This window comes from Myotis myotis, unplaced genomic scaffold, assembly GCF_014108235.1.
Source record: "Myotis myotis isolate mMyoMyo1 unplaced genomic scaffold, mMyoMyo1.p scaffold_m19_p_7, whole genome shotgun sequence".
NCBI lineage: Eukaryota > Metazoa > Chordata > Mammalia > Chiroptera > Vespertilionidae > Myotis > Myotis myotis.
The window spans coordinates 9,473,108-9,494,152 of record NW_023416379.1 but is presented as its reverse complement, the minus strand read 5'-3'; the positions used below and the strand labels follow the sequence as shown (position 1 = coordinate 9,494,152).

General features: G+C 43.3%; 1 protein-coding gene across 2 annotated transcripts in view; it reads left to right on the top strand.

Annotated features, from left to right (window-relative positions):
* The window catches only part of PLEKHG1 (pleckstrin homology and RhoGEF domain containing G1), a 188,024-nt gene that overhangs the window by 58,612 nt on the left and 108,367 nt on the right, over positions 1 to 21,045 (top strand). The window contains exon 1 of one of the 2 annotated variants that reach the window (XM_036316626.1): positions 16,689 to 18,272. The exons of the other annotated variant lie outside the window; for it this stretch is intronic. Within the exon in view, the coding sequence (XP_036172519.1) occupies positions 17,993 to 18,272 (280 nt within the window). The 5' untranslated portion in view covers positions 16,689 to 17,992. Of the gene's footprint in view, positions 1 to 16,688; positions 18,273 to 21,045 lie in introns of those variants that run through there. 2 annotated transcript variants of the gene reach the window in all.

The following is a 21,045-nucleotide window of genomic DNA, read 5'->3' as shown; positions in this document are numbered from 1 at the left end:
CCAACCTTTCTTCTTTCCCATCCCTAAACCAGCTGTTCCAGAAGAGTGTATTTTGTGTCTCCCAGACCTCCCTCTGCTCATGGAGCTGGTGGGACAGAAACACAGTGGGCTCTGGGGTCAGCTGGCCCTGGGTGTGGGTCTCAGCCCGCCTCCTCCTTGGGAGGCCCCGGCAGGTTTTCGCCATCCTCATCTATAACATCACGCCAGTTACCTCCCTTCAGCGGATTGCGGACCTGGAGAGGACGTGGGCTATGCCGGCCCTTGGCAGGCTCTCAGACGGAGCGAGAGGGCAGTGGCAGTAATGCTATTATCTAGACCTTATCTGTCCTTTTAAACACAGTTCAAATTTCTCCCCCTTTTTAAATTACTCCAGCCTGATTTTATCTGCCCCCTCCTCCGAGCTGCTGTATCAGTTCCCCCTGAACAATTCATTTAGCAATTTTAATTATGCGGTGCCTCTCGACACTGCTTTGTGATCTTGAAAATGCTTCTCGATGAAATGCCTCCTTGAGAGCTGTTAATCCCGCTCTAATGGGCTAAAGGAATGTAGAGGCAGGACTAGGTCATAAGTGGTCCATAGCCTGGCGCCTGTACGTAACTATTCACAAACTCTTTTGACTCAAAATTAAGAAATTTCACTACACTTGTAAACAATCAGTGAACTGAGTTGGATTAAGTAGAGAGGGTTCACAGATAGGCGCCTCTCTCTAGCATTCGCCCGAATTTCTTTGTTCAGAGTTTGAGTGTGAAAAATATTGCAGAGTAAAATTTAAAATTCCAAGAAAGTTTACTGTCCAATGTTGCTGGTCCAACTGTCTTTTTTTTAAACCCTGGGAAATCTTAAAACACATCATGCGCTTTTCTTGGTGTAACTTCAAATTAGGAAATATTCTGGTTGTCTTCATTTTCTTTATTATTTTCCAGGCTTAAATCTTTCCTTGGGTGGATTTTCATTTTCCTTCTGTGCCTCTTCAGCCCAGATAACTTGTTCTTCCCTCGCCCCTGCGGGTTTTCCTTTGGGCGAGTCTGGTGGGCAGAATGGTCCTGTAAAATAAGCCTGAGGAAGAGCCATAAGAGGCCTTGTGTGGGGATAACGATGTGGTGGCACTTTTAAACCAAAGGGGTCATTTGGCTAATTATGGGCTTTTCCCCCTTTACTTAATGACTGCATATTCAGAGCCCGTTTTTAAAACTCCCTGCTCTACTTCTGATCTTCACTGGAGGTCTGGGGGCACCCTCTTTAAACATTATCAGGGTTGGCGAAAGACAAATCATTTGAAACAAGTTGTAGGCAAGTTTCACAGGCCAACCTGTGTGTCCCACCCAAAAATCACATTTAAGTGCACTTGCGTTTAGTCTTTTCCTAAACAAAATATATGTGACTAATTGTGGCAATATTTTGCCTACATAGGAAATGTAATTTGGTTGAAATATGCATCTAAGGAAAACAGCGGTGTCCTTGGCCTGCCAGGTTCAGGGCTGTGAAACTGAACTGTGTGAGATCCTTTGGGGAAAGGCATTCTCCTTCTTGGGGTCCAGGACAGAGTGAAGAGTTGGAAGCCACACCCTCCGCCAGCTCTGGGAAGGTGTCCCTCCGTGGAATGCCTGGCTCGGTGACTGAATTCTTCACCGTGTGCCCTCAGCCTCACTCGTCTGCCTGTGAGAAGATGCTAGATAAAGCCTCAGAGGGCGCAGAGGTGCAGGCTGGCTCGCACACTCCGCCACTGGGATGTAGAAAGATCTCTCTCTTAGCAAAACGCCCTTTCAAGAGAAAATGTTGAATTTTTGGAGAACATTGGAACATTCAAGACTAGGATTCTGTAGGGAAAGACTGGGGACCGGTAAGGATGCCGTCAGTGGAACCGTGTGTATGCACAGCGTGCGTGTGTGCGGGCCATCTGCAGTTTAAGCCAGGGTTGTTCTCCAGAAGTTCATTGAAAAGTATTTCGGAGTGTATTTTTCCCTCATTAAACATAAAGCTGTGGCCGAAACCGGTTTGGCTCAGTGGATAGAGCATCGGCCTGCAGACTGAAAGGTCCCAGGTTCGATTCCGGTCAAGGGCATGTACCTTAGTTGCAGGCACATCCCCAGTAGGAGATGTGCGGGAGGCAGCTGATCGATGTTTCTCTCTCATCGATGTTTCTAACTCTCTATCTCTCTCCCTTCCTCTCTGTAAAAATCAATAAAATATATTTTTTTAAAAAAACAAAAACAAAAACATAAAGCTGTGCATGGGAAGTCCTCCAGCAAATACAGCTTAATCTAAACTGTACCAGAGACGCAGTGGGTCACTGGGAGGCCAGTTCCCGTTACCAACATTTTTCCCCATGGTTCCCACAGACAATTGAAATTCCAAAATTTGTGGACAAACCTCATTTCCTAGAGAACCTCCCACAACTAGAGAATGAGGCACAAGCCATTTGTATTATGTGATGTATCTTGATTTTGGACTCTAGAGGTGCACACATGAGCTATCAAATGGCAGTAATGCAGACACAGGGTGATCCAGGAGAGTCTCATGGACACATCAGAGCAATGAGAGAAGACAATGGCATCGCACTTTCAAATCTGTTTGTTTTCCAGTTTAGCCCAGTTTTAATTTTGATACTCGAAGACCCATGCATTCTTATTTACAGTGGGGCCTTGACTTACGAGTGTCCCGACTAATGAGTTTTTCGAGATACGAGCCGTCTCTTGGCCGACTTTTTGCTTTGGGTTGCGAGCTAAAATTCGGGTTACGAGCCAGCTTCAGATACCCCACCGCTAGTTGGCGCAGCGAACGTCACAGTGAACGCCACAACATCAGCCCAGTATCACGTGTCTCACTCGTTCACTTTTTGATTTGACATACGAGTAATTTGAGTTACGAGCTCCATCACGGAACGAATTAAACTCGTAAGTCAAGGCCCCACTGTATTTTGTGACAAGAGCTTAGGCGGAAGGCTTTGAAATGCACAATGTTGATAGGGCCTCGTATCCTGAGAGGAGACCATGAGAATGATGGCCAGTTTGCGCCTCTTAGGGAAAGGAGGAAGGGGGGAAAATTCAGAAGAGCCAGCTGTAGAAAGGAGAAATATACATATTGGGAAAGTCCTACTCCGTCCTCCATCCCAAGGTGACAATGTGCTAGGTTGAAGGAGAGGAGAGAGAGGATAAGGGAATCTTTGCCTGTCCGTCCTTCCAAAAATGCATCTTCCCCATCAGGGTTCCCCCCTGTTATCTTAGACATATATTTATCCATTAAAACCCTGATAAGCTCGGGTAGAGCCCACATTTGAGGATCATTATGGGTTAAAAAGGTTCTTTGGACAGAGCTGGGAACCATACAGGGTGGGGCAAAGGTAGGTCTATAGTTGTGAGTATGCAAAACATAGTTTATTCTTGTATTAGTAATTATGCTATTTTTCATATAAACAACTGTAAACCTACTTTTGCCTCACTCTGTATATACCATTAGAACCTGGAGCACATTTTCCTGTAGAAATAAAAAAATACACTTACTAGGAGTCTTTTGGAACATGCTCCATGTTTAATTGGTTCTGCCTGTAGGTGTGGAGGTGAGCGAGCCTAAGCAGAGAATAGAAAAATGCTCGTTTCTCGTGGGGAATATAAGGCTTTCTTCCTTTGGAGCTCAATGAACTGTTCTACTACTTTGTACACCTAGAGACTAGCCTCAACTATGTGTTCCTTAGACACAAAATAAATTTTCAAAGTTTTCCATATTTATGTTTTTTATGAATATGAGCTTTCCTATCTGAGAAACTTTAAACACTTATGAAAATGATCATGATGCTCATGGGATCATTTTAGAGAACAAAGAAGCAGATGGGAAGGAGGGTCGTTGACATGACCAGCTGACCTGCTGGAAGATATTGAACACTTTATTTTTCTTCCTCTGTGATCATTCTTCTGACCATCTTGAAAGACAGCCAAGAAACTTTTTCTTCTCATTATTTCCAACCATTTCTCGGAAGTTCTTTCAGACTTACTATTAAATAAATCATCCATGCTTTGGGAGCACCACTTTAAACATTAGATGTTTACATTTATAAATAGAGAGGATTAATTATCTCTCCTCAACTCCCACCGAGTTTTAGCCTTAAAGGCAAGTTCTTAGTTTTGCTTGCTCTTGTATACTGAGCAGTGGCTCAGTAAATGAGTTAAATAATAAGGTATCTTGGTTCAGGAAAATGGGGTTCCTGTACCATTTAGAGCAAATTGAAGACTTACACTCTGTAATTTAGTTTTGTGAGCATTTGGATTTTGTATTTTAGATTTATAGCAAATTGAAGACTTACATTCTAAAGAATTTTTATTTTAATGTATCAGTATCCATTCAGGGAGAAAACGCTAGAAGTATGTAAGGCACTTTCCTTTCTAACATTCAAAGCACATTCCTATGTATTACATCTTTCTCTCCCACTCCCCCCTACCCAAGGTTTTATACTTTCAGTGTTTCACTGGAGTTTTATCACTTTAATAGATAGAACATTTTCAACTGTAATACAGATTCTTACTTAAATGTGCTAAAACAAAAGGAAACTACTAATCTGCTCTTGAGAAAGTGTGGCCTTTAAGCGTCATTAACGCAATGAGTCAGGAACATCACAGAGGATTTAGTTTATCTCATCTTTCGGCTCCGCCATTTTTCTTGGCTTCTTTCTCAGACAGGTTCCACTAAATGGTCACCAGATGGTTGCTAAACACAAATGGATGAACAGAAGAAAGTGAGGAACCTCAGCCATGAACTATAAGTCCCTTCTTCCAATCTGATAAGGCCCCTTACATCATGGAGAGCAATAACCACACTAAGAATGCTGTGCACTGATTGGCTTAGATTAATCAGGGTCCACCAATAGTGTTGGGGATGAGATCAGCTCCACTTCTATTTGTCTGTGAGTAGAAGGGACAAGGAGGTGGATACTTAAAATAAGTTGTTGGGAAGTGACAAGTGGAGAATAGATGCTGGGTAAGCAACCAGTAGTGCCCATTGATGTGGGCTACTGTACTTATTCGTTGCATTCTTATTTTAATCTGTCGATTCCTGGCTCTTATCCCTACATCCTACTGTAGACTGTCCATTCGTTTACAAAATTACTTTCAAGTTATTTCTTGGCACCTTGTGGGAGGCAGAGTATGTCTCATATTACGAACAGCCATGGTGTTGTCTTCATCTTCTGGTCTAAGTTGCTGAGGTCTCCATGACTAGAAAGTGCCCACAATTCAGCTGACACTGCCATCCAGAGTCACTCACGCACAGAACCTGCCTGGAGGCCAATCGGTGCTTTGTTCTTCGGAGCATGTCATACAGCCATAACTATATTCTGTGCAGAATCGGGGAGATGCTTCTCAAAGCTCATGGAGTTTTAAGTGAAAATTACTCTTAGGAAATACCTTCTGTTCTCAGACATAGATTGTAGAGACGGGGCCTGAGGACAGGAGACCGATGCTGAGGATGCCTTCCTGGCTTCTAGGCTTGGGCAGCTGGCTGGAACTAGGTTGTCATTGGGAGGACTGGCTCCTTGTGGTGTTTGGCAACCAAGTTAAATAGACCACTGTAGGCGGTTTTGTGACCTGTTTGTCCTTTATAGTGTTATATCTATGGGAAAATGTGTTCCAGACCCCAGAACTTGAGTTTGCACTTAGAATGATTTAGAACACAGTCTGTGTGCAAGTTACTTAAAGAGGCTGCAGTCCTTTATGCCACTATCACTATAGGACAAAATTTCTCCTTGTCCTCTTTTTCCCAACAATGCTATGTCGTTAGAAAAGAAAGCTTTAGGAAAAGGTAGATTTTTTTTCCTGCCTCTGTCAAGGCCTCAATGATTTGATTTAATAATTCATGTCAAGGCTAAGCAGGTGACTCTCTTCCTGCTGGATCATTTTGCCTGATTCCATATAGGCACCAGCACAGACCACTGGGCAAAGGCTGCTGTTTCTCTTAGCTATAAAATGGGTGGTAACAGCTCTCTCCACCCCCCCCCCCCCCCAACCAGCTCCTTATGGCATTTGTTCCTTTATTCCTTAACGTTTGGCAATCCAGGGAAGTTGGTTGAGGTGGTAGATGGAGCCCTACTCTGGAGCTCAGGTAATAGGAGAAAAGCACAGGTAACGCCAAAGTAATTTGTAATGGGTGAACTTGGCCTCAGTGGGCCTGCCTGTCAGAAAAATGCCTTGCTTCCACCTCTTAACTGGAATTGTTATGTAATAGATGATCTGATGCCGTTGTCCCTTCGTTGACCTTGTTTGAGTAAGACTGCTCAGGAGCTTTTAGAGAAACTACATTCAGACGTATGGGAAAAAGTGAAGCTGTAGAAAACAGAACTGACCCTCCTTTAGAATGAAAGTTGATATCAACACCCTCCCCAACAATACTAAGTAAAGTACTATCTTATTATCAAGTGCTTCTTACTCTTTGGAAGATATCTCAGCAGGTATAAATAGGTTTTGAGACCTCTTGCCTATCTGTGAGATGTGTGTCTAAAGCAGTGGTTCTCAACCTTCCTAATGCCGTGACCCTTTAATACAGTTCCTCATGTTGTGGTGACCCCCAATTTCATTTTCACAAATTGAACATAATTAAAGCATAGTGATCAATCACAAAAACAATATGTAATTATATATGTGTTTTCGGATGCTCTTAGGCGACCCCTGTGAAAGGGTCGTTCGATCCCCAAAGGGGTCGCAACCCACAGGTTGAGAACCGCTAAGACGAAAAGAGCAGAAGTATTTGAAAATGAGTTGTACAGAGTGGCTAAATACTTATATACAAATCAGTCCTTCCAGCAATATAAAAGTGAAGATTGAGTCTAAATGTCTCCTTGCTATTTTGCTGGTTGCCTTTGGTGGGAAAGCTTTTCTATGAATTAGGGAAGGCTTCCTTGTGCGCATGTGTACACATCCACTGAACGGGGACCTCACTGCTGTTTGTAACCTCACTGCTATTTGCAATCTGCCAGGACGGGACATAACTCACTGGCTGCCCTACCTGTAACTGTTACTTAAAACAAAACAATAAATGATCGTAGGAGCCTCAAACAGCCCAAACTCCTTCTAAACATAACCCAAAATGAGCTGTTTTTTTACGCTCCCTTAAATAGTTTCTAACTCCCTGTAGTCTAGTTCTAAAGAGGGAATCGTGGTTTTCTTTGAGGACCAACAGTTTCTTTGGATTTTGAGTTCTTCTACGATGAAATATAATGGCCCATTCGAGAAACTATCCCCATATTGAATATCATTTCTATTGTTGGACAGTTCTTGAGCACTACGCTCGTCTTTGATCTGTTGGGGCTTGCTGGTTTCCATGGAGCCGTGCTGGCTGATGACCAAGGGAGAATCCAGCATTCCAGTCAGTGTTCCTAATCAGGCCTGACCTGAAATGCATGCACAAAGGACTTTAAAATCACGGTGCATTTATATGTAAGTTATGTGGGGGAAAGTATACGATAAAGGTTTAAAAATTTGTGTTCCTTTTACTTATTATGATTGGTTTCTGGGAAAGCATTCAGTCTTTTAATGGTACAAAATACATAGTTTCTCTAGTCCTTCTACTTTGTACAAAATAATACAAAACAGAATTTGTCTCATTTGACCTTAAATGTAAATAAAATGGGCACCAAGTTCTTGTGAGCAATATATTTGTACACCTGGCAGTAATCTTTTCATTTTATGGCAGCGATGCCTCAAAGCAGTGGCTAATCCTAACTTATTTTTAACATTTTAACTTAAGCCTTCTCAGGGCTTTTTGTTTCTCCCCCAGCTAGTTCTGTTGGGCTGCTAAAATAAGATAGCTGTAAAAACCACCGTTCTTTCTTTCTAACGCAAGCAAGCGTTTGCAAGTTTCACAGTTTCAGGAGACACAAAAGGGGATTCCTGGGGTAGAGCTAGTCCTCAAATGGATAGAGACTAAATCCTTAAAGAGCTGGGAGCTGTCTGTATTGTGCAAATTGAGTAGGAGCAAAGGGGAAGAATAGACTGACTCCTTCGTGGGTGGATGGGGTTTGAAGAGCTGCTGAGATGGCATCTGAGCTTCTACAGGGGACCATCCCTGAACTAGTTTGATGCCTGACTCCCTTGCAATTACTTCTGCTTAAACCTATCAGGCTTCAATCAAAAGGGTAGAATTAGCTCTTTAGTTAACATGTAAAACCATGAGATGCTCTTTGGGGTAAATTTTTTTCAATACCTTGAAGTACCTTTGATGTCAAAGTTACTTCAACTATGTATGTAGGTCCTTTTGGCAGAATCCTGGGAAGCAGTTATAGGAATGATTTTTAAACTCAATCAGGTTCTTTCCAACAATGTTCTTCATGTTGACATTGTGCTAACCCAGATTTTGACCTTAGAATGTATTTCTAATTTCCTTTTGAAACCATTCCTGGAATTACTAAGGGATTTTTGTATTAAGGGACAGCAGCAGCTTTATTACTTTTTATCCCTGCTCCCTCAACAAAACAGATGTTTATTTTTTCAATAAGTCCCATGGGTTTTTATAAAAATATCAAGAAAAAATAATCAAGAATAAACATTTAATACATGGAAATCAAGGATGGTTTTACAATTGTGCAATACGTACAACAGCTCTGGGGCTGGCGTGTTGATACAACTCCAGGGGCCCTGTTCACAGAGGGGTTTGTGATGAGCGCCTGGCGGTGTGTGTAGCTGTAGGTGGTGGCCCTGTTTAGTTCCTCAGTGTGCCATCTGGATTATTCTTCCAGCTCTTTGCTTTGCCCCTAGGTTTACTCTTTGTCACAAACACAAGATTTATCTTATATTGTCTTTAAATATAATTAATGGATCATATTCCTTATAAAATCAGTGAAATAAAAGTCAGTGAGAGGCTATAAAGAATTTACTTAATTCATTTTTTATTAGGAAAATACCCCACTACTGATTTTTTAAAATTGAGTCTTCATTGTTTATTTACCCTTCAGAAAGTTCTAATTAGTTGTAACTATAAGCCTATATTAAAAATGATGCTATATTTCACCAATAATAGCATTTAGATGAAATAAGAGAATACAAAAATTTTAAATCATTGTTGCTTTGACACGTGTATATTTTATATAAACTATTTAATATATAAATTATTTACATCCACATGTGTTAAGTTGATTATACTATATATCATATTTGAGGAATGTTTTCTATTATTTAAGCAATATTATCATTGATGCATAAGATCTTCAGCTATTTGTTAATGTACTATCATTTTTTCTTTGGGTGTTATAACAGAAAATCCTATCAAAGACTTTAGCATTACAAGCAATTTTTAAAGATGAGTCGGTATAACACTCCATTTATTTTTATAGAAGTAAATGACATAAAAGCAATCTCTTATCATGTGCTCAAAAAAGTCAGACTCTTCCCCTCTCCAGAGGAGAAATACAGGCACAGTCAAGGAGAATAAATTTTTTGTTGATAATTCAAAGAACTGAAAGAGAAATATATGATTATTTGTTGTTACTTTGTAGATGTTTAATTTCATTTTCACACGGGTAATTTTATAATGAAAAGAAGGTGAGAACTCATTTTCCAAGTGTGGGAAGAGCACTGTTTAGAGATAAAAAGAAAGATAAGATTTAAATAAAATTACTGGCCCCTCCTGACACGCTCCTTTCTCCCCTCGCGTTCCTGCAGATGGACTCACAGCATGAGTGTCTGCCCCAGAGGAGCATGAGATAAATAATTCAGCACTTTCTGCTACCTACCAACTCTGCTTATTTCCCCCCTCAAATTACATATTCTGGCGAGATTTCTCACTTGTTAAAGCGTTTAATTATTGTGTTTGGCAGTCATGGTTGGTTGCATTATATAAACAAATGCCTACTTCAAACACTGACACTGATTTTTTTTCATAGTCTGCCAGAGAGGAGACTATTTGATGTGCAGTTCGAATGCTCTATTTCTGATTATGTAATTTAGGTCTGGGAATAGAATTTTGGCATTTGTCTGCAGTCCTTATGCCATAGAAAATTAACCTTTAGCATCCTTTTTAAAAGGGCAAATCATCATGGATACAAGTTCCAAAAACACATTTAAGGTAAGCGCCGTTCTATGAAAAGATCCTTTTATCGCCCAGCAGTTGCACATCTGGCTAGCACTGCGTTATTTTTAAACATTCTGTGTACTCTGTGACCTCTGCAGACTGTAACTAATTCAGCCCCCATTCCAGTCCTAGAAGAGTCCCTAAATGTTTAGATGAAGAGCCTGGTAGACAAAACTGATTTTTCTCCTGCCTGTCTGTAGGCAGTGCTTACTGTTAGAAGCTGCAATATATTCATGAACACATCTCAGCGCACGATATTCTTATTTAGGGCATCTCATACATCTGTACTCGAGTAAAATTTAGGTAAGCCAATGCCCTTAATGGACTATGATTTTCTCAACTCAGTTTCTAGAAGAAAATCTAACCCTTTTTTTCCTACCACACATGCAAATACTTAGACATGATGGATATATATATATTTGGCTAAGTGACTGACTGTATGTTTGTCCGGCCATCTGACTGACCAGATGGTACATATGAACTCATATAAATGTGAGGTACAATATCAGACTCTAATAGGTAAATGGTCCAAAGATACCATTGAATAGCTATTTCACCCAAAATAAAACAAATAGAAAACCACATATGGAGATAAATTTAACTATTATAAATGTTTAAAAATGAACACATTTTACACCTATGAAGTGAAGTCAAACACCAACCCTGGAGAACAGATAGACTCATGCATCTGCTGACCATGTAAATGAGTTCTGTCCTTTGGGGAAAACCTGGACTTACGTAGCAAGAATTGTTCGTCTTACCCTTTGAACCCGCAGTGCTCGGTCTGGGAATTTGTCCCAAGGATATCGTGAGATAAGCACTTATTGAGCAACTGCGGTATGAAAAGTGGATGTGAAGGAGACAGATTGTAATCTGAAGGAGTAACGAGGGCAATTCAAACATGCTGAAACAATACATATCCAAAATGTTTTCAAAGAAGTAATTATAGTGGGGAAAATACTCATGGTAGCCTAAGTGTCTCAAAATTAGAGAACTCATCTTCCTGCATCACCCACCACCCTACAACCAAAAGTCCCATGCTCTTCTATTCATACCCCTGTGAGTGAAAGGCAATGCCAGCCCCAAGGTGCCCCCACCACAGGCCTTAGCGCTTCCCTGGCTCCTCCCTGCCTTTCACACCCCACCCCAACTGAATCAACCCTCACACCACATGCTCCACACTCTAGCGGCCTTATCCAGGCTGCTGCCATCTCTCCTCGCTGGTCTTCATCTCCCTAGTTGCGTTCTTGCTTCTTCCAGTTTGTTTGTTTTCTTTTTTAAAATATATATTTTATTGACTTTTTTTTTTTAGAGAGAGAGAAGAAGAAAGAAATAGAGATAGAAACATCTATAGGCTGCCTCCTGCACCCCACTGCTGGGGATTGAGCCCGCAACCTGGGCATGTGCCCTGACTAGGAACGAATCAGTGACCTCTTGGAGCATGAGTCAATGCTCCATCACTGAGCCACACCGGCCGGGACCTCCAGTCTGTTTTTGAATTTCATTGAGAGCCTTTTCAAAACACAGAGCTGATGGTGGTCCTCTTCACTTTCAAACCTTTCAAAACCATCTCATCACTTCACAACAAAGTCCAACTCTTTGTTAAGATTTGAGACCCTTCATGGCCTGGTTCCTGCTTACCTCTGTAATCTTGATTCTCCCCCCTCTTTATAACTCCTAACACTAACACATACACACACACGCACACACACACACACACACACACACACACACACACACACCACACCACACACTTTCTACCTTACAGTTCCCCCCAATTGGCACCATGGTCTGTGCACATGGGACTCCCTGTCCCTGCCCCTTGCCCCACCCCCAGCTCCAGGCTGCTGACTCCTATTTATTCCTGTTTGTTCTTCTGGGATCTGTTTATATATCATCCCCTCTAGGGACATCTCCGTGCTATGGATCCCTTTCTGATACACACAGACAAGGACCAGCTTAGGGGCCCACCTGTGTGTGCCACAGCACCTGACAAACCCCTCATGTAGAATGTTGTCTTTCTTAGGAAAAACTCCAAAATATGTCCAAACTCTCTGCTTTCCGTATAACTTGAGGCAAACATATTAGCCTTTCTAACCCCCCAAATGGCTAATCTTTTATACTATTTGGTGAAGAGCGGTAGCTACAGCCATTTAAAATTACGGATAAAAGTAGTATATCCCTGCTCACTTCCTTGCTGTGCTCAGAAACAAGAAAAGATTGCTGGGACTGCCAGGCATGGGAGCCTTTCACCGCCATAGCAGACGAGAGATGGGGAGGAATACACCTCCAGCGGGTCCAGGGAGAGGTCCAGACCAGCCAGAAAGGGTCTCTGTGAGAAGGAGGTGACCTGCATGAGATCACCCAAATTCCATGAGCTAGAAAGCCCAGTTAGCTCCCTATTTATTCATGAAATAGTCTGTTATCAAATGTTTTTAGCAAGAGTCAAGCAGGAAGTCTTAAGAGTTATTTTTAATACATCCCCTTGTTTTTAATGTAGATAGTATTTGTGACCCCTTAAATGTTAGTATGAATGATACTTAAAGACAAAATGGGATCCAAAAAAAGGTAAAATGTTTCCCCACTTTTTCTGCTCCCAATGAAACACCGAAATTCAGCAGGACCTGAGCAAGTAATAATAACTCTATGAAGTGAGCACGGAGAAATCTAACTCCTTGTGCCATTAATAATGCTCCACATATAAACAAGAATTATTTCTTAACAGAAACAATCGGGGTTCACTTCAGATGCCTTCGTAAACAGAAGTTTTTCTATTCGGTTGAGCCTGAATTACCCATCTTGACCCAATCTAATTGATGTAAGTGGTAGGAATTAATTTTCTGCAGACAGGGATCAAGACTAATCCAAGTCAATCAGCGCCCTGTAATTAATCCGCGTACTCTTTTAAAAGAGAGAGAGAAATGTTGGCACATTCTCCGGTTTAAGGTTCTGCACCAATCTAATATAGAGTTCTGCAGTTTTATAGGGTTCAGATTTCAGAGTGGATTTACAAATAACAAAGGTTTTGCTAAAGCAGATGGTTATTTCCAGCTGCCAAATGTTGAGGTTTTCTTGGGAATCTGTTCCATAGTAAATGAATGATTATGTGAATTAAAGACTAAACATTTCTAGGTGCCTTTTAAATATGGTTTGAAAACCTGGGACTTACCATATTAGGTTAACATTGATTTTATAGTTTTAGAGAAATCTCTGAGAAAAAATAGATAATGCCTGAAAAAAAGGACAAAAATATTAATAATTTACCATAAAACCAATGTGTTAAACAAATTGTTATTAAATTGCATAGGCAAGTGAAGGTACCATGCTCATGTAAGCTTGCCTTGTCTTGTAGAGGAGAAAATAAATGTGGAAAAGATTTTTGAAGTTATATTCAGAGTTTGACACGAGAAGACTCTGTTGCCTTTACTTGAGTTGCTGCATTCTTAAGTTAAGAGTTATTAATGTATTTTAACCAAGGTTCTAATCTTACAATGAATGCTAAGCTGCAAGAGGTGTTTAGTCCTTTGTTAAACTTCTTGAACGTTATGGCTCTATGTTGCAACAATATAGATAGGAGTCTTGGGGCACAGCAGATGTAAATCTTAAATCTGAGTTTGAGATAAATGTCAGCAACCCACACTTCACCATAGTGCTCTCTTTGAAGGATCCATAAAATAAAATTGGTGTGATAAAGTAGATCATATCTCCCATGGGAATGATTGTATAATTATGGGCCACTTTCTTTATAGATCTTATATCTAATTATAACAATAGCATGTTTTTAAAAATTACAATAGCTGTAATAGAAATACCATGCACCCTGATTATACCAGAGTCCCCAGTGCACAACAGTTGTTCATTCATTCACTCATTCATTCATTCTACAGGTACTCAGTGAGTATGTACTATGTGCCAGGCATTATTCCAGGCTGTGGGGATTTGATGTGGGCAGAAAGTACATGCCCCCCACCCTCACCAATATCACAGAGTGCCCTAGCCAGTTTGGCTCAGTGGATAGAGCATTGGACAGTCGACTGAAGGGTCCCAGGTTTAATTCCTGTCAAGGGCCTGTACCTCAGTTGCAGGCTCGATCTCCAGCCCTGGTCAGAGTGCGTGCAGGAGGCAACCAATTGATGTGTCTCTCTTACATCCATGTTTCTCACTCTCTGTCTTTCTCCCTCCTTTCCACTCTCTCTAAAAATCAATGAAAAAATATCTTTGGGTGAGGATTAACTATATTATATCTACATATATAAAAGCCTAAACAACCCTTATAACCAAATGACCGAAACGACTGGTCGACCAGTCACTATGACATGCACTGACCACCAGGGGGCAGACGCTCAATGCAGAAGCTGCCCCCTAGAGGTCAGTGTGCTCCCACAGCTAACCTCCCACGGCCAGCCAGCAGCATTGGCAGCCAGTGGCCATTTCTTCTGCACCCAGCCCAGTGACCATTGCCTCCTCTCCCAATCCTGCCAGCGGGCTGGGAACTGGGGGTGAGTGGCAGCAAATGCAGCCTCTTTCCCAGGGGGGTCAAGGGCCGGCTCTCTCCTTGGGGCCAAGAGCTAACCTCCCACATCCCGTCCCTCACCCCAGCTGGCAGGCCCTGATTGGCCCAGCCCCAATCAGCCCTGATCACCAGCCAGGCCTAGGGATCCCACCTGTACATGAATTTGTGCACCAGGCCCTCTAGTGTGTGTGTGTGTATAGTGAATTAAAGAATATATATATATATCACAGAGTACACTAGTTGGGGAGATTACTGTAATTCAGATAGAGCCTTGAGGACAGTACTTGTGTTTATGAGATTGAGAAAACAGTCGGTCACTCATAGTCTCCGTGGGAAATTGGAAGCAAATACCTATGAACGAAGTTTGTTGGGAGCCATACTGGCCTTCAAGCAGCCTTCAGCTGGTGCTGGGTTTCTAGATGTGCTGTCTAAGAGGAAAGTGTGTTTCCTTCCTCAGCCTGTCCCTGCGCACGAGTGGGAGGGGGGTTCTAATCAGGCGGAGCTGGGGAGAGTGACCTCATGCTCAGGGCCGAGCCGTTTCCCTTGCTTCGGGGACATCTTGGTGCAGGCACGGGGCCCCCGTGGCGGGTCTGTGGCGGGAAGTACATGTGCAGCATTGGGAAGGGCGGGCTGACCTACACGGGCAGGATATTACTCCACTTCCTCTTCCTGACGGCCTTTCCCAGGGCAGTCACGGCCGTTGCTCAGCTTCCTGTTGGGGAAAACCTTGGACACCGAGTGTCCACCTGCCACAACCGGCAATCTCGGGGCAGCAAAGCGGCCGAGGCTGCTGTGCAAGCTGAGCCTTGAGTTCGTGGACAGACCCCGTCTCAGCAGTGTCGGGGACCGGAGACCCCTGATGCCCAGATGAAGCCGTTCTTTGTGGAGGTGAAGGGACAGGAGGCAGCCGCCTTGACAGGTCATGTTCTCGACCCAAACATCACAGGCGAGTGAACAGTGGGGGCTCTGAGGGGTCTGGGCTGCAGAAAAACAGGGTGATGTCATGAGATGGCTCCTGCCACCAAGGGGTGTTGGGGGTCGTGGCAAGAAGCACAGGGTGTCATGGAAGCTGAGGTGTCAGGTGGCCTGACTGATGTGGAGACAAGGGGGGGATGTTGCTGGACGCCTGGCCACCGTGTTGGTTCTGTTCACCCCACATGCTGTGTGCTGGCTACACACTGCGCTGGGCCCAGGGGTGGTGCAGGCCCAGCAGGAAGCCCACCGTTGAGTGAGTTGGTTTCTTCATACGGCCCTTGGATGGAGCCCAGGCTGGCAATGAAGGAAGGTGCTGGCAGCCAGAGGAAATGGCGCTGCCTGAGGCCTAGGAGAGCGGTCCTTTCGGCAGGCGCCCCGGAATCTGTACCTACTGTTTCTGCCGTGCGGGGAGGCTTGGGGATGGCTGGTTGAGTGGGGCAGATGTAAGAAAGTGGATGGCTGAGCAGGGCTGTGGTGTGTGCCCAGGGGACTCTGGGAACACGAAGGAGGCTTGGGGAATTTTATCGGAAGTGTCAGTTGGCTCCAGTGACCTCCTTTCTCACATGCTTCCTTCTCACCGCGGTGCTGACAACAGCAGCCGTGCCGGGGGCTCCGTGTCTGAGTGTGGGCCGTTTGCTGTGCTTCAGAAATGTCCGCGAGTCCACATCCCCCACCCTGGACCTCTGACTCGCCCTGTGGGGATGGTGTCTGTTGTTTATAGGGATCTCAGCTATGTGGCAGCAGCAAGGCCTCAAAGGAGGGCTCCCACTGAGAGAGCGTGAGGAGTTGTTTTCGGTCAGCGTGGCTCATCTTCTGCCTTCAGCATCACTGTGTTCTCCCTGCCACCTCTCTCCAAGGATGCTGGTGTCCGCTTGTCCCAATAGGGCCTCTCCTGGAATCCCCAGCCATCAGTCTCCTGATTCTGCCCCCTGACTGGGGACCCTGGACCATCCTCAAGATCCCTGCTTCATCCCTCACCTCCAAACCAAGACCAGGCCGCAGGCTTGCGTCCCTGGGTCCCCTGTGGTCCTGTCCCCAGATGCTACCCTATTCCCACAGGGTTGTCCCCAGCAGAAGGCAGGTTCAGGGTGTGTGTGTGGGGGGGGGGGGGGGCGGGGGGGGAGAATCACAGGAACTGAGAGAGTGCTGAAGGCTCCTTTGCCCTTTGCCCTCGCTGCCCATGGCAGAGGGAGCCCCACGTTAGTGAGGAAGGAGAGGCACACCTCGGGGAGCAACAGAATTTGTGTCTCTCATCAGATGCTGCCCCCAAGATCGCACTGTCCGCAGAACACTGAGTTGGGGTGCAGGAGTAGCCAGCAGCTTCCTGCTCTCATGCCATTTAAGATTCCCATCCTTCATTTCTACTGTCCCTCCACCTGCTATGATACTGAAGTTTTTTTTAAATTTTGGAAATGTCAAAATAATTAGCAAATGAGGGAAATTTCAACTAAATGACTGTAAACATCTGTCTCCTCAAAACACTGCTGCTTTTTTAGTGAACTGTAGGCTCTCTGAGAAAAATTATTGTCAGTTCAGGGTAGTTTTGGGAATTTGCCTGTCCTGTAAAAACAACCTTGATCTTCTTAAATGTGGTGTATCTGGGGAAGGGAGGAAAAGAGTGAAATAGGGCATGGATCGTTCTATCTGCATGATCCATAAAGTCATAAGGACAATCCATAATATCAGAACCTCTAGGCTGTCTGTAATTAATTCAATCTCAGTACCACCCAGGCTGGATGAATGCAGCGTATGGAGGTACCCAAGGGATTCTAAAACTTTCAACTCCTTGCCCCTTCCACATCCTTAAAGCAGCTCTAACCCATATGCACCTGGCATCTTGACCAGTAGGGGGCATATGTGAGCAATGTGCTGTATACGTGAAGCTCAGGTCCCACCTACTCAGTCATGTGGCAACTCCAGCTACCACACCAGGAGAGAGAAGACTTAGGCCATTGAAATCAATTCATTTTTTAAAAGCCTTTGGGAGTTTACATGATGGTGAGTTTTTATTTAATCCCATTAATCAGCTTTTCTCATCCACAAAAGCTGATATAATTCTGGGAAGGGAACCCTCAACGTTAGAAATACTTTTCATATTTTGTAAACAAATTCTGTTTGTCTAGAAGAATGGATCTCTATGGAAACACAAATGCCTGAAAGCTCTTCCTATTCAGGAGAGGAAATAGGTGCATAGGTGTGTGGCCCACCCACATACAGGCATTTTTAAAGGTTGAAAAATTGGACTTAACTTCTTTAGGTGACAGGTAATGAAGCAAAAACAAACACACAAAAGAAGCTCTCATAGGAGGCGATTGGTACTGCTGTAACATTGACCATCCTCTGCTATTGAATGACTCTATTCATATCTTCATTTTGATTTTTGCTGTTTGTTGTCTGCTTTTGCTTGTCTCATTGGCCACACTTTCCCGGGGCCTCCTGAGGGAGGCGAACACGAGATGGATGAGTGTGTGGGTGGAGGACGGAGGCGGGCGGAACTGCCCAGACCTGTCTGCCTTGGGTGTAGCACCTCATCCCAGGTGGACAGGATTCTCCTGAGGTGGCAGCCTGACAGCCATCCACCCACTCCCGTCACCGTGGGCCACAGCTGCCTGGGGAGCATGCTGTCAACAACCATGGTGGGGGCCCTGGTCCGAGGATGGAGGAATCGAAGCTCTCCTCGAAGAGCTGGATCCAGGCTTCTCATCCCACAGAGCCAGGATGGGATTCGGACCCAGGGTATGTTTGGGACACTTTGCTATGACTATGTGATTTGTTTTAAGGGTCTAGGAAGGTGACAATGAGTTCATGAGCTTTCTCCCCACTGCAGCTACAATTGACATTCTAGAGTCTGTTTTTCTGACCATGTATGATGGCTGACTCACTTGTGGGAGGTTTAATTTCCCTTTATCTAGTCAAAAACAGGTACCTTCAGTAGCCACACAGTAAAAGATTATTATTCCCACCTTATTTTCTTTCAAATGCTGTTTTAAAAATATATAATCCTTGTTCCCTGTTATTTGTATTTGACTAGTAGGATAGAAAAGGTTTACTGGCTTTTGGCGGCAAATTCTATCTAAATCGTATTACTTTATTACCTCTGGGATGGGAAATGTAAAAGTAGTTCACTTCTGGGTTTCCCCACTTACTATTTTTATTTTTTGTTTTGTTACTATTGTTTCGAGGGAACAGGAGTGGCTCACCTGTTCGCTAAGTTCAAAAGGTTATGATGGCCTTTTCTGAAATATATGTTCACCAGCACGAAATGCTTCTGAAATAGCTGACCTTATTCTGTTTCGTCTAGACCTGGACTTCTTAGTGATACTTATTTAGAAGGGCACTCTTTGGTCTAGCTGCTGACTGACCTCTGAGGGGCGCGCAGAGAAAGCAGGTATGAGCCCACAAGTAACCAGCTCCCAGGGGCTCTCTGGGCTGGCCGGCCAGCCGCTCAAAGTGCTTTTATCTGACCAGGGGCCCTGCCAGTTTCCTAAGCAGTAGATGCAGCTATTCTTTCAGTTCAATGACTATGTCTCGAAAGCCCATGTGTGCCTGGCATTTTTCTAGATGCTGCCACGCTCTGATCTATAGCTGACCTACGACTGAGAGGTGTAAAAACGGAAGGTTGTCATTTGTTTGGTTCTGACTGTGATTTCAACCACACTTTTCTGGCTGGCTGTATTCAAGAAGAGTCAAACCAAAAGATTCTTTTTTAAATGGTCTGTTATTTAGTCATTGCAAGGTTGTCAATTAGTTATTTAACCAGATATCCAAAAGACAGAGGGCTCTTCTGTGTTCTAAACTGCCCAAAGGATTAGCAATGATTTGTAAAACCTAGGCATTTAGTAAGCAATGTGAATCATAGTATTTCAAACATTGATCACCTGCTTCTGCTCCCGGTCAATTTATTTAAGAATATTAAGAGCTTTACAAAATGACAGAGTAATATGTTAACATGTAAAGAATGGTCTTTTTTAAAAAACAAAAAACACACATACAGCTTTTTTGAGATATAATTTACATGCTGCACAGTTCACCCATTTAAGGGTACAATTTAATGGGTTTTTGGATATTACATTATTGCTTTTTAATGTTGTGGTAAAATATATATGATATTAAAAATGATATTTTAACCACTTTTAGTGTATAATTCAGTTGTATTAATCACATTCACGATTTTGTGCAACTGTTACCACTATCTATTTCAAGATAGTTTTTATCACCCCCACCAAACAATTCTGTACCCATTAAGCAGAAGCCCCCTATTCTCCCCACCTCCCACCTTTGGTAACCTCTAATTCTATTCTCTATCACCATGAATTTGCCTATTCCAGATATTTTATATAAATCTAATCATACCGTATTTTTCTGTATGGCTTTTGTGTCTGGCTTATTTCACTTGGCATAATGTTTTCAAGATCATCCATAGCATGTATCAGAATTTCATTTCTTTTTATGGAATGGTAGGTTTTAATTCCTTTGTATCTCATTCTCTTTCCCTTAAATATACCTTAATTTCTAACCTGACCATGAAGGAATCTTTGGGTATTTTTCAGTCTAGTGGCATTTTTATATTTAAGTTCTTTAAAGCATGAAGAGACTCTTAGGAAGGTATTAATTTTCAGTTAGTTCTTTAATGGCAGGGGCTATAGATTCATCTTCTTTTTAAAAAAAACTTTATATCTTTAATGCCTAGTCCAGGTCCTGGCAAAGAGTAATTGATTCAACAAATTTATCTTGAGATGGACAAATGAATGGTTTTTAAGGTTTTACTCTTAAGTATCAGGAAAGAGATTTGAAATAAAAAGCTAGATGGTCTTTATGCTTCATTTCTTGATTCTCTGGGCAGTGATATCTTATCCTATATAATAAAAGCCTAATATGCTAAGTGTCTGAACATTCATTCGACCGGTCGCCCAATCGCTATGACATGTACTGACCACCAGGGAGCAGACGCTCTGACCAGTAGGTTAGCTTGCTGCTGGGGTCTGGCCAATCAGGACTGGAGGAGACGAGCCACACATGCCCTGGAACCCTCCCGCAGTCCCTCCCCGGCCCCAATCGTGCACCTGTGGGGTCCCTCAGCCAGGCCTGCACCCTCTCGCAATCTGGGACCCCTTGGGGGATGTCAGAGAGCCAGTTTCAGCCCGATCCCCACAGGCCAGGCCGAGGGACCTCGCCGGTGCACGAATCCATGCACCGGGCCTCTACTGTAGACATAAAAATGTATAGTTACAATTGTTTCGCACCCCATAGAACCACTAAATATCGGGAGTAGGTGTGTTAAGTAATATAAATAGTTCACTGTGACATGTCAGGAGTTCCGGGAGACCTGACAATGCCTGCTTCCTGCCTTTACTGAGTATCTGGGGATGTTTCTTATTGAGGGTGACCAGAGTAGCCCAGCTGCTAAGCAGTGTGACTGAGACAAGTCTTTTCAATCATGAGCTTGGCCCCATCGACCTTGTTATTCTCTCTCAGTCCTGGGCCCAGGAATTGGGAGCAGGCAAACTGA